General features: G+C 43.9%; 1 protein-coding gene across 1 annotated transcript in view; it reads right to left on the bottom strand.

The window, feature by feature from the left end:
- Window positions 1-13,257, bottom strand: part of LOC146860841 (uncharacterized) — a 915,295-nt gene that overhangs the window by 838,713 nt on the left and 63,325 nt on the right. The window contains exon 4 of the mRNA XM_085646176.1: window positions 3,973-4,087. Coding sequence (XP_085502302.1) covers window positions 3,973-4,087 — 115 coding nt within the window. The remainder of the gene's footprint in view (window positions 1-3,972; window positions 4,088-13,257) is intronic.

The following is a 13,257-nucleotide window of genomic DNA, read 5'->3' as shown; positions in this document are numbered from 1 at the left end:
GTGTGTTTCTGATTTGTGGGTGCCTAGCTTACAACACATCCTGAGTAAGCTTCGGACTGCTCCACTTTACTGACCTTAAAGGGAAATGCTAACATGCATTGGTAAATGCATTAAGGTTCGCCTATTGATTAATAATAAGCTGTTGATTGTTGTAAGTTGTAGCTTGGTGAGCAGTTGTGCAATATAAGTGTTTGAAACTCCATTAAAGTGACCTGTTTATTGAGAAAGGCAACATATTGTGCTGAACACAATGTGTCTGGAATGGCCAACATTTGGGCAGGGGCAAAACGGGAAAATTTCCATTACAACGCAGGCATTACATGGCAATGCCTTTACAACGCAACTTTTACAACGCAAGTGCCTTAACAATGCATGCCATTACAACGCATGCCATTACAATGCATGTAATTACAATGTTACAACGCTTGCCATCACAACGAATTATAAGGTTAGTAATGGAGAATTTTAAGTTTAAGGGTGGGTCTGGGTATTGGGGTCGTTGGGAATAGTAATTTTTACCTCTACGCTATCCAACACTTTACCTACTGTTGTACTCACTGGAGTGGGAATAGTAGTTTTTACACCTAAGCTATCCAATACTTTCCCTACTGTTGCACTCACTGGAGGGGGGAATAGTAATTTTTACCATTACACTATCCAACACTTTCCCTACTGTTGCACTCACTGGAGTGGGAATAGTAATTTTTACCCCTATGCTATCCAACACTTTCCCTACTATTGCAGTCGCTGGAGTGGGAATAGTAATTTTTACCCCTACGCTATCCAACACTTTCCCTACTGTTGCACTCACTGGTGGGGAATAGTAATTTTTATCCTACTCTATCAAAGACACTTACCCTACTGTTGCACTAAAACTATTATGCGTTGTAATGGTATGCATTGTAATGGAATACATTGTAATGGAATGTGTTGTAATGGTAGTTTTAAAAAATGCATTGTAATGGTATGCACTGTAAAATCATGCGATGTAATGGTAGTTGCACTGTAAAAACTGTGATGTAAAATCATGCGTTGCAATTGCTTGCGTTATAACATCATATATTCAGGCAAAGCATGCCCTCTCCTATAAGGAAGTGGATGCTACCTATTAACCCACCTACATCTTAAAAGGAAAAGGTGGGAGGAGCACTGGAAGCACACCACCAAGATATGCTGACCGGGCATGCAATGGTCAAGCAAGTAAGAGAAGCTAAATCAGTATTTAACTTAGACACTCTGTGCCCCCTCTTGTGAGTGTAATATATTCTGATGTGGTGCAAAATGCAGACTCATTCATCTTTAATTCTATCCATACATGCAGTGAAGGAAAAAAAACTCCTCACACAGCTGACAAATCAGAGGAGGTGTGCTGTGCCCTGCAGCCGCTAAAACAAACAAGCACAGGAGATGGGAGAATACACACCTGTACAAGAAATGTGCTTATGCATGCCAGTGCAAGAGATGTCCTCATGCATGATTTCAATATGCATGCAAGTGCAGCAGCTGTCCAAAGCCCCAGTACACATTGGAGCATGCCGACTTAGTATTTGCATAGGTATATTGATCCATGCTCTCTTGAACCAGGTCAGCCTGTGAGAAATCTGGGCGCCACTGGAGGCCAGGACCATCCCGCTTTACGTAAGGTGAATAATGTGCCACTTAGCATGTTGTACAGCAGCGCAGTTCAAGTCTTGCCGTCTACTCAACATTTGGTGATTCTGGGTAATTAACCTAATCTTCTAATAAAAGCAAAAAAAGAAAATGCCCCTGTGTAATGTAAGTGGTGCGCATGTAAAGAGGTACAACGCCGGTGACACATGCTTGGCAAAGTCAAAAGGTCTCGCCTACGCAAGAGCTATTGGCTTTGACAATGTGTTTTAGCCATGTTGTAGACAGCGTGGCTGTTGTTCAGCATGCCTGAATGTTAGTGGTGTGGCATAGAGTGGCGTAGAGGAGAGTGGCATAGACTAAATAGTCGTAGAGTGGAGTAGTTTCTCTTCCTCTTTTTGAGTTTAGTACCGGCAGCTCATGCACTATCTCTGAGAGTGTGTGCTTTAGATAGTAAAATGTTTTGAAAAAAGGTTCACATCTCTGCTCTGTTACAGCGCGCACTTTATGATATTGCTCCACACCCTAAGAATACCAAATGAAACAAGTGAACACCAATAAAATATGTAATGCTTCCTTTTTTGTGGCACCACTAAGTACCTTGAAGTCCCCATGAAGTGCCTCAAGGCAACACGTTTGAACCAATGGAAAAGTTAATTCTCTTCATGGAGAAGTAATGAATGTGTGGATTTTGATAGTCCCATCCTCGGTTCAACCTATCCTGGACTACTCTCAGAGAGAAGAAAGCTGCTACCTAAATAGGGTAATCCACATTAAAAGTACATGCAAAGGCATACTTGTGCGCTTGGGAATAGTAACTAAAAAACAAGGTGATTGCACGGTGCTTCATGTTATTACAAAAGGGCGACATCCCAGCATTCCTCAGAAGACAGCATTCCCTGTCAGAATTAGTAGCTGTACCTGCAGTTTATGCCAGGGAGTCCTCTATATCTGATTGATGCATTCCGACAAAAACCCATACTTTTGTACATTTAAGTTTAAAAAAAAGTTTTTTGCTGCAAAATCCAAGCAAACGTCCAGACGGGGGGACGGTGTAGTGCATGCCCTGATGAATGAACTCAAGTGGGTCCCTGCTTGTACCCAGGGGGCACTAGGTAGTGCATGATTCGTCTGGAGTGCGGAGAAGGAATAAAGGGCACGGCGAGGATCTCCACGGAGATAATAACAGCGCGTTGACCCTACAGCAATTGGGCAGCACTGTAACCTTAAAGCAAGGTTGTAGCTCTTGTTTGTATTTTATTTTCCTGATCGTTGCTTGAGATGCTTAAAACAAGTTCTACCAAAGTGGATCAACACAGAAATTTGCCGATGGGAAACTGATAAAAGAAACACACATGGAAGAACAGGAAATAGAATGCCTACAAACCAATAGAAACCAGAAAAAGTAAAGTGACAAGCACAAGGACCAATAAGAAATTAAGGTGGGATGTAAGTCCCTTTTAAGATATATTCAATACAATAGATTTCACAAGAACAGTGCAAGCGCTGTGCAGGTGAAACCTAAAAACGGTTTACTTGGTCTACACTAACAGCTGATTTACCTAGGGCGCACCAAACAGTTCTTTACTGTTGTTTTCCAATCATATTTAATGCTTTGTACAGTGCTTTAATGCCCCATAACTTAATGTTATTTTTAATGGAATGTATTTATGCATGATTTAACCAAGTAAATAACAAAGCGGGTTTAGCAACTTATCAGCTCAACACATATCAAAATGTATCTGTGAAACTCCAGTGCTGCGCACACTTTGTATAATACACATTACTGCCTCACAGACGAGACAGTTGGAAACTCTCTACCGGTTCTCGTGATATTCTATTATTCCTGACTCTGATTTAAGCTGTTCATGAGCTGGGGCAGTCTCTTTCTGAGCTCGTGCTGCTAATGGCTTCTGCCCCAGTGGTCTGGCTCTTGCCCTGTCCCTTGTAAGGGCAAATGATGGCAAAGCCAAGGCAGCATGGGCCTGGATTCGTAGGGCTGATGCAGCATGTCTGAATACACCCTTCAAGCTGATAACACTCCAGTGGAGCCTCGAACCAGCTGCTCATGCTCAAACAAACCTGCGTCTTTTGCCCCGCAGCCCCAAAGTGATAATTCCCCTAAAGTAGAAACTCTAATGGAGGCTATGCTCTCCCACAGCCTCTCAGCCAGCCAGTAATATACACAGGAGAGTAGGTGTCAGGGGAGATAACATGATCACTGCACCACAGCACATCAAGGACTCCATGAAATGTCCATGCGTTCACGTCACTACTAGCTACCTATGTTTGATGTATGCTGCAATGAGCCTGTGGAGGGCCCAGCTCCGGGCTAGACTGGCTATTGATAGGCCACACGCTTACCTCTAGATGGTCCTGTCCGTTCCATATGAGCACGAGGTCCAGGCCGGAAGTGACGGTGATAGCTGAGTTCTCCTTCACAATTTCGATTCCAGACTGGACGTAAGGCAGAACAGCCCTGGAAGAAATGGCAGCAGTGTTACCGATAGCGGGGTGTGCAGTATACATATCCCTGTGCTGCACTGTTGGAACTGATAGGTTAGTTACACAATGTCGGATAAGTATATGCTTGTATTTAGTATCTTTCATGCAAATAATAATGCAGCACAGGGCTAGACAATGTTCCTCATTCACTTTCTTCACTTCTAGCTTTGGGCTAACAGATGAGAATACTTTTACCCACGACCAGGAGGTGGCCTATTGCTTCTTATAAGTTTGAATACAGGCAGGACAAATCCGATTTTCATCTTTCAGGGGATGCTAAATTCAGAACCATTACATTCGCAGCACTTAGTGATTACAAAAACTGTGATATGAAGTGCGGAATAAGGGACACGTTGTTTCTATTGGTATTGCTGTCATTTGTGCCTCAACATTGAAATCAACATCATTTCTACAGGTTTGCCTGCTCCTGCCTGGACCTTCTTCTCCAGCCTGGTACCTTATATCTTATTATGATAAGTAAGATTGCAATACCTGTGAAATGTACCCCTATGCCGTTACCGAGTGTACTTGCTGGCTCAGAATGCCCAACTTAGAACACTCTGGGATTTTTTTTTTTTTAATACTGTGCAGTTTATGAGTGTTTGAAGCTGAAAAGTGAAATACTTAGAGCCCAAGTGATGCTTTCATACAGTGCCGACACAAATTGTGGCAGGGTGGGCTGTGAACGGATAATAGGCGTTATTCTAGACCTGGGCAGAGCTAGTAGTTTCAATCTGCAGAATTCCGCAGAGTTTCCCGATGCGTTCCGCGGAGTTCCGCGTGCGGGCGGAGTATTGCCTAGTGACTGCCACCCCTACCTGGGACTGTGAGTAGTTCAGATGTATGTTCTCCGCTTGTGCACGTGGTGCCTCAACTTGACTCTACAACGTTTCACGAACATAGATATTGTGCATCATTCAACACTGATAAAGTCTAATATTATTTGCTTTACGGACATTGTGCTCAGAATTCCTTTAAAAAATGTTTTTGAACGGCTGTCTTCCTTTTTTCCACAGTGCACACACTTCATTTTAGAAAGGGCCAGTGTTTATGTCATAGCAGGCACGGAAAAATCTTTAAACAAGTCAGAAGAGGTGAGATCTTATGAGAAGCCTTTGTAGGACGGCGGTGAAGCTATAGGAAAACCCCCCAAAAAGGAAAGGTTTATGCCCTGGCGCACACCTCTTCTTCTCCCTGCAAAGATGCCGCCCACTATCCCCCACCTATGGCAGGGGTAATAGCTCTCCCTTTCGTGGTCCAGAATGGCCACCCTTCTCCTCCTTTAAGATGAACTCCACTCCTCCAGCCAATCTTGCCGAATCCTTTCCCAGACCCTTTGCCCACCCCTCCCCAAAGCTGGATTCTTTTCTTTGGCCCGAGGCATGGCTTTTCCCCTCTGCCTGCTCTGTGCAAGCTTTTGTTTTCTTTAGTATCAGTGAGCAGGAGTGGGCTTCTCGACAGCAGAATAGGGTAGAGAACACCAGGTGTTGGTCAACCACAACACTCACTGGAGTTAATTTTGCACCACTCAAACTATTGTCGTTCCTCATCTGTCCCAGTGTCTTTCACCCCCCTACGGGTTCCAACATGCATTTCTGTCTCGTGGCATGGGTGCTATGGGTACTATAACAGTGAAGGGGACCCTCTCACCTTCGTGGGTGTCAGTTCCACTACACCTGAAGTACTGTTGATACCTACGCCCCTGATTCTCTATGCCCAACATACTTTAAGGCTGCAGTGCCATGAAGCGCACGCAGGGGAGCCTTCGAATCACTTGCACACTGGACCAGCATAAACAACTCTGGGTGTTTTCATGTACACACCTGACACCCCGTGAGGAGTAATTGCAATCCAGATCACACTCAGAAAGAATTTGTGGGAGGTGGATACGCACCCCCTAAAACAAAGTCTTGTGCATGCACAGAATGGCTCGTGGCAAAAAAGAGCACAATGGTCTCCCCTCAGCCATTGTGACCAAAGGTTTTAATTCTCGTACAACAAATTTGTCCATAGCCCTGGACTGCTGGGGTCTGCGCTATGGGTGTTTGTCTTTTTGGAGAGGGCTCGCGCGTGAAGCACTACTGCTAAACAAAACCGGCCCCCATCACTGCTGCTTTTGTTACTGGGGGCCAATATTGCTGCATCGCTGCAAAACCAGCCCCCAATAACAAAACCAGCCACCACCGTATGTGGTATCCTGCTGCTCAGCCAGAGTGATTGCTGTGAGAATATTGGAATGTGGTATGTAAGGTGGAATGTTGGAGTGCCTGAGTCAGTTGGTGTATGGGCTGAGCAGCAGGCAAGCTGCTCCTGGTGGGGCTCTCATTATACTCTTATTCTTCTTTTCCATGTAACCTGCTAAACCAATAAACCTTCATGGAAATTACTTGGACTCCTTGTCTTCCAGTATACTACATTTTGGTACCAGAAGTGGGGTTCCATAGTCTGATAAGAAGAGGTTGAAGAACAAGAACCCACAATCAAGATCAAGGATTTCCTTTGAAACTAAAGAGGAGCACTTCATTTTTACTGGCACCAACGAGCCCCACCAGTGACCCTGCCATCGGTCGCCGACAACCCAGCCTAAAAGTGCCAGTTCCTGCTGCCTGCCATTTTCTGCTGCAGACTTGAGACAATTTTATTTTGCCATTACTTCCTGCCTGCTATCTACCGGTTGTCTTGCTGCCTGCCTGCCTTGCTGCTGGTCTCTCCTGTAATATTTCTGTTCTTGTCCTGCCACCTTCGGACCAAGTTTCGTCAATCTGTTCATGGGCTACTGGGAGCAAGAAATTTCAGCCAGCATTACCCTGCAAAGTGATCTCCTGAATGTCATCATGTGGCGTCGCTACATTGATGATTTGTTCATTGTCTGGAATGGTTCCAGAGGTGATGCAGAGGAGTTTATGAACAAACTGAATGCCAACAGCTACAATATCGTCCTAACGGGTAGTATCAATGCCACGAAAACCGACTTTCTAGATGTAGGACTAGAAGTCAAACAGAACAAGGTGTGTACCACTCTCTTTCAGAAAGCCACAGCAGGGAACAGCATTCTTCATGCCCTCAGCAGCCACCCTGATATGCTCAAGTGGAGCATACCCTACGGGGAGCTGCTGAGGGCTAAGAGGAACTGTAACAGCTCTGAGGCCTATTCAGCTGAGAGGGATAACATTATCAGTAGATTCCAAACCAGAGGCTACCCTAACTGGGTCTTAAAGAAAGCGAAGGAACGTGCAGAAGGGATAAGTAGAGCTGACACCCTGAAAGAGAAAGTGGGCAGTGATGATGAAGTCAGTAAGACGAGTGTTCGCATGATTCTCACGTATAACTCAGAGGCGCACAAGATCAAACGCGTTTTTGCCAAACACTGGGACATTTTGAAAACTGATGGGGTGTTGGGCACCCAACTCACTGAAAGGCCCACAATAACCTACAGGAGGGATAGGAACATTCGTGACATGGTGGTAAGGAATGACATCACTGACTACACCACTAATACTGGTCATGGCCTCGTGGGATTTTTCCCATGTGGCCATTGCAAAGCCTGCAGACACAGTAAATTTAATGATACTCTTGAATATGGAGGGGTGTCCAAGAAAATCACTCAATTTTTAACGTGTAGCACTTGTTTTGTTATCTACGCTATTGAGTGCACATGTAAACTTTGGTATATTGGAAGCACCACTTGTCCAGCTAAAAAGAGGGTGTTGGAACATCTGAGAGCTATAACCAATAATGACCCGAAATATCCTGTTGCACGTCATTTCTATGAAAGACATTTTTCTAATGTTTCTGACATGAGTTATCTCATTCTTGAACATATTCCTAGAAACCCGAGAGGTGGGGATAGGACTCTCACCCTCAGACAACGTGAGTCTGGGTATATCATAGAGTTTCAAACCAAAAGCCCGGGAGGCTTGAATATGGATGAGGAAATGTCAATCCATCTCAAAGAGGGATCCTAGGCATTAGTGATTTGATGAAGAGTTGAATTGACCACCTGCTGCATTTTTGTATCTATTGATCTGTTGATCTCGCTGATGTGTTCATCTGTTTTCTGTCTTTCTGTTCTTTGCTTTATGTGACAATATTGCATTAATAATTATTTTGCATATCATTTGAGCTATAGTGTTTCATGTTTTTAATGGTATTTTTTATGTGTTTCTTACAGGAGAGAAGGAAGGAGCCCCTCACTTATATTCACCGGCATGGGCATCCTACCCTTTTCCTCTGTGTTGTTCTTCACTTGCTCATCACTTCATCATCCTTTCACCAGCAGTTCCATTCAAGTATACAAGCACGTTATCTGGTCTCACTCTTTGTTTAAGATAAGTTCGGTTGGCCAGTGGTCAATATATTGTTAGTTGGTTAGTACATTTTCTTTGATCCCTCTATAGGATAATTTTAAACAGTAATTTTTACTGCTATTTATATGACCTGTCTATTTGAGATAATAGTATGTATGTAGGTTTTCGGGGCACTTTCCCGTAGACCTGGATACTATATAGAGATCTATTTTGGTCAGTATGCACTGCCATGGTTATACACTACGTTTGGTTACTAGCACTCATCCATTCTTGATGGTAATATGCGCCTAGTTTGAGACTCATTATGGGCTCTTTCTCTTGCGGCTGACACCTCACTTGAGGTACATTTCTTTTCTTTTAGTATCCTCACGTGAAATTTATTAATTGGTGCACTTGCCAATTATTAACAGTTATTTGAACCCCTGCGCTACTACTACATTATGAATTCTATTTTGAAATATACTGACTACTAACTTTTGTATCACGATAAATTCATTTGTTTTTTCAGACTTAATACATGCGGGTACATACTGTGCATATATGTATATATTTGTGTATATTCATGTTTCGTATCCATCTAGGTTGATATTCCTCATGATATTCCTTATCTATGCTAACCGTTCTAAGATGGCTGATATGTATACAGCTATGTAACCCTTGCTGTGAGTCCTAGTTGATTGTGACTACCACCAGTATCAACTTTTGAATACTTTATTTAATGGCTGCTTTTACGGGCACATTCACACGTGAACAAGGCTTGTCGCCGAAACGCGTTGTGTGAATTAAACACTTGGACTTCGTTACTTGGTTGTTCACCTGTTTCTTACTGAGAGCGCACGATATATTTCGTCTGTTGTTTTGGATATTGTCGTTACCGGCGTGCTCCGCCGGGGTGTGCGCCACCTTTCTTGGGTCCCAGCAATTCCGGAAGGAGCAACTGACTTGTGTGGATATATATATATATATATATATATATATATATATATATATATATATATATATTCACTGAAAAACCATAGGTTTCACACATGTTATAGTTAGCTGGACATTTCACTCGTAAAAAACCAATGAAATTCCCCCGTTATAGTTAGTGCAGGCAACTATAACTCACGCGACCGCAATCCTCTGCTGATGACGTCAGATATTACATCACTGTATTTAGACACTTATTTACCCATGTCTTCTTCCATTAATCTTTAGCCATACATATATTACAAATATTTATTTTTCATAAAGACACATATGTCATCAGTGATGTAATATCTGACGTCATCAGCAGAGGATTGCGGTCGCGTGAGTTATAGTTGCCTGCACTAACTATAACGGGGGAATTTCATGGGTTTTGTACGAGTGTAATGTCCAACTAACTATGACTTTCCTTAAAACCTATGTTTTTTTCAGTGAATTTCTAAGGTTTTTTAAATGCTAATTACTAACTATAACGTGCCTCAGGCGCCGCCCCCACTCTTCACCACTGTGCAAATGCGCCCTGTGGCACATTTTAAGTTGAGGGTTTAAGTCCGCTTGAATCCTGAGGGCCCCTGGGGTCCACCTAGCCCACCATGTACCTCCAGTAAGTGCCACAGAGCTGCATTGCAGAGAGGTGTAAAAAGGGGCATGGCCTGGACCACCTCTCTGCAACGCAGCCCTGTGGCGCTTACTGGAGGTACCTGGTGGGCAAGTTGGCCCCCAGGGGCCCTCAGGAAGGAAGAGGAATTAATTCCCCAACTTAAAACGCACCACAGGGTGTGTTTGCACTCATGTCACCTCAGGCCCCGCCCCCTCCCTTCACCACTGTGCAAATGCGGCCCGTGGCGCGTTTTAAGTTGGGGGATTAAGTCCCCTTCAATCCTGAGGGTCCCTGGGTTCCAACTAGCCCGCCAGGTACCTCCAATTAGTGCCACAGGGCTGTGTTTCAGAGGTGGTCTGAGGCCACACCCCTTTTTCCACCTCTCTGCAACGCAGCCCTCTGGCGCTTACTGGCGGTACTTGTTGGGCTAGTTGGCCCCCAGTGACCCTCAGGATTGAAAGGGAATTAATTCCCCACCTTAAAGCACGCCACAGGGCCTGTTTGCACACATGTCACATCAAGCCCCACCCCCTCCCTTCACCACTGTGCGTTTTTGGGGGGATTAAGTCATTTGAGATGTCATGAGTGATGTCATGAGTGATGTCACTGACCATGCCATGAGTGATGTAATATGTGACGTCATCAGCAGTGCATTGCGGGGGCGAGAGTTATAGTTAGCTGAACTAACTATAATGGGGGAATTTCACGGGTTTTGTATGAGTGCAATGTCCAACTAACTATAACTTTCCCTAAAACCTATGGTTTTTTCAGTGAATTTCTAAGGTTTTTTAAATGCTAATTACTAACTATAAAGTGCCTGAAACCTATGGTTTTTTCAGTGAATATATATATATTTATATATAGAGAGAGAGATATATATATTTTTTTTACTTAAAGCACCTAGAGGGGGTTTCATGAGGTTCTTGACCCGTCCCCTACAAAAACCTCACACCCTCCGACAGGTCTACTCTTGCTGCTACTGTTTTATATTTTATTAAACAACAATATAAGGATATACAATACTTTTTTTAAATACGAGCAGGAAGCCAGACATTTTATTATCTTGCTTTGAACAAAATTCTCTATTAAAATTTGAGGTACAAATAAATAAATGGTTTAGGACGTGCAGCTACAGGGAAAATCAAAGCACTGCCTCAAGGACTTTCTATCTAAGGAAATCTGATTGTTTTCTCCTTCATTCTCCTTGTTTGCCTTGCTTTACTGTCTCTGCTTTCTGTGTGTACACTACACTGGCTAGGCTGTGTACTTTAGTTCTGCTGAATAAAATAAATCAGAAGTGGCAGGTGACTGGATGACAGAGAGGTATAGTGTTTAATTTTAATAGAGAAGGGTGGTAGAGGCAGTGACAACTTAGAGGGACAGGTGCACAGAGGGGATGTTATGTAACAAGAGAAATATGAGGTAGCCAGAAAGAAAGCTAAAGAGAGGGAGGAAGAGGTAGATAGAGAAAGAGAGGAAGAGAAATGGGTAAGCTTATATAGTGATGGAAAGAAAGGGATCAGGTGGGGGAAACGGCCTTTACAACGCGGGTGGAACCATGCTTTTCTTTACCCGCAAGCGTTACCACACTTGCCTTTACCACGCATATGCGTGGTAAAGGCAGTCAGCGCTCTAGATTCAGAGCAGATGGGTGGGGAGATTGCATGGAGGAACAGGAAGGATTAGACCAGAAGGATCAGGACGTGGCTTGGTAAGTAGGGATGGGGCCGGGTTTTAGGCCTAAGGGCTGGATAGGTTTTAGGGATGGGGGCTGGGTTTAGGGATCAGGCCAGGGGGCTGGGGTAGTTCTTAGGGCTTGGGGCTGGGTCTTAGGGCTCAGGGCAGGCAGGGGGAAGGGACTGCTTTTAGGGTTGGGGCCAGTTTTAGGGCTCAGGTTAGTGGGGCTGGGTTCGGGGTCATTTCTAGGGCTGGGGTCTGGGTTTTAGGGCTCAAGGGTGGGGAGCCAGCTCTGAATTTAGGGCAGGGGGGTTTACAGGGCTAGGGGCCAGGTTTAAGGTCTCATGGCAGGGGGCTGTGGTGTGATCTTTACGACTCATTTGCCTTTGCCAATCAATCCTTTACAGCAAAATTAATTGTAAAGGCATGCGTGATAAAGACATGCATGGTAAAGTTGCAGTTGTGGTTCACACCGTGTTGTGAAGGCATGTGATATAATCGCATGCGTGGTTCCATCATACAGCCACAGGTGAGAATACCAAGCAGTGAGGGAGAGAGCAGTAATGTGTAAAGAGAGATTGGTGAGGCAGAGAGAGGGGCAAAATGTGAAGTGAGGTGTGAAAAGACAGGTTCAATAAAAAGAGTAGTGTGACAGAAAAGCAATGAGATGGGGTGAATGGTAGAAAGAGATTAAGTGTGCGTGTGTATATAAATAGGTTAGATAGCTAGATAGATATGCGCTAAGGTAAGAAATTATGTAGAGTGGTGAGGTAGACAGTGTTGATGTACAGAAAGAGGGACACAATCTGAAGTGACCTGTCAAAAGGCAGATCATGTAAAGAAAGTAGTGAGGTAGAGAGAAAGGTAGAGAGATATGGGTGCATGGTAGAAACAGACTTGAAGTGTGGAGTTAGATGTGGTGAAGAAGAGAGACAGATATGAGATTAAGGAAAGGAGCTGTGGTTAATACAGTGGTAGAGGGCAAGAGTGAGGTAGAGAGGCAGTGGTGGAGCAGAGAGAAAAGTAGAGAAAGAGCGCTCAGGAAGGGAAACATAAAGACAGAGCTGAAGACAGAGGTGATAGAAAAAGTGTGAGATGAAATGGAGATGGTGGAACAGAGAGAGGAGAGAAAATGTAATAATAAAGAGGCAGAAAAATAGAAGTAGCATGTAAGGCAGTGAGGAAGGTGAGGTAGATGGACCAGAGGAAATAAGCGAGTGAGGGATGGTGAGAAGGTAGTGAATAATGGTGCGATTAATTGAGAAATTAAGTAGTGAGAAAGACAGTAGAGATAGAGGGAAAGTGATATAGGTGTGAGGAAGAGACAGAGAAAAGAGGTAGAGTGAACAGTGAGGAAAAGAGTAATGAAGTAGGGCGTAGGGTTAGCGGGAGGGAGAGACAGGTATGGCCTGGAGATATTGGTAGGGTACCAGAGGGCAAAAAATAAAAGAGGTTGAGAGAGAAATTAAGCAGATTATAGAGAAATCCAAGACAGTTACAAGTAGCAGAGTAGTTAGGAGCAGAGAAGAGTGGGACAGTGAGAGTTAAGTTAGAAAGACATGTCAGAGAAAACGAGATGTGGAGGTAGGC

The sequence above is a fragment of the Triturus cristatus genome, chromosome 3_1 (assembly GCF_964204655.1).
Source record: "Triturus cristatus chromosome 3_1, aTriCri1.1, whole genome shotgun sequence".
NCBI classification, from domain to species: Eukaryota; Metazoa; Chordata; class Amphibia; order Caudata; family Salamandridae; genus Triturus; species Triturus cristatus.
This window is presented reverse-complemented; position numbering and strand designations above follow the sequence as displayed.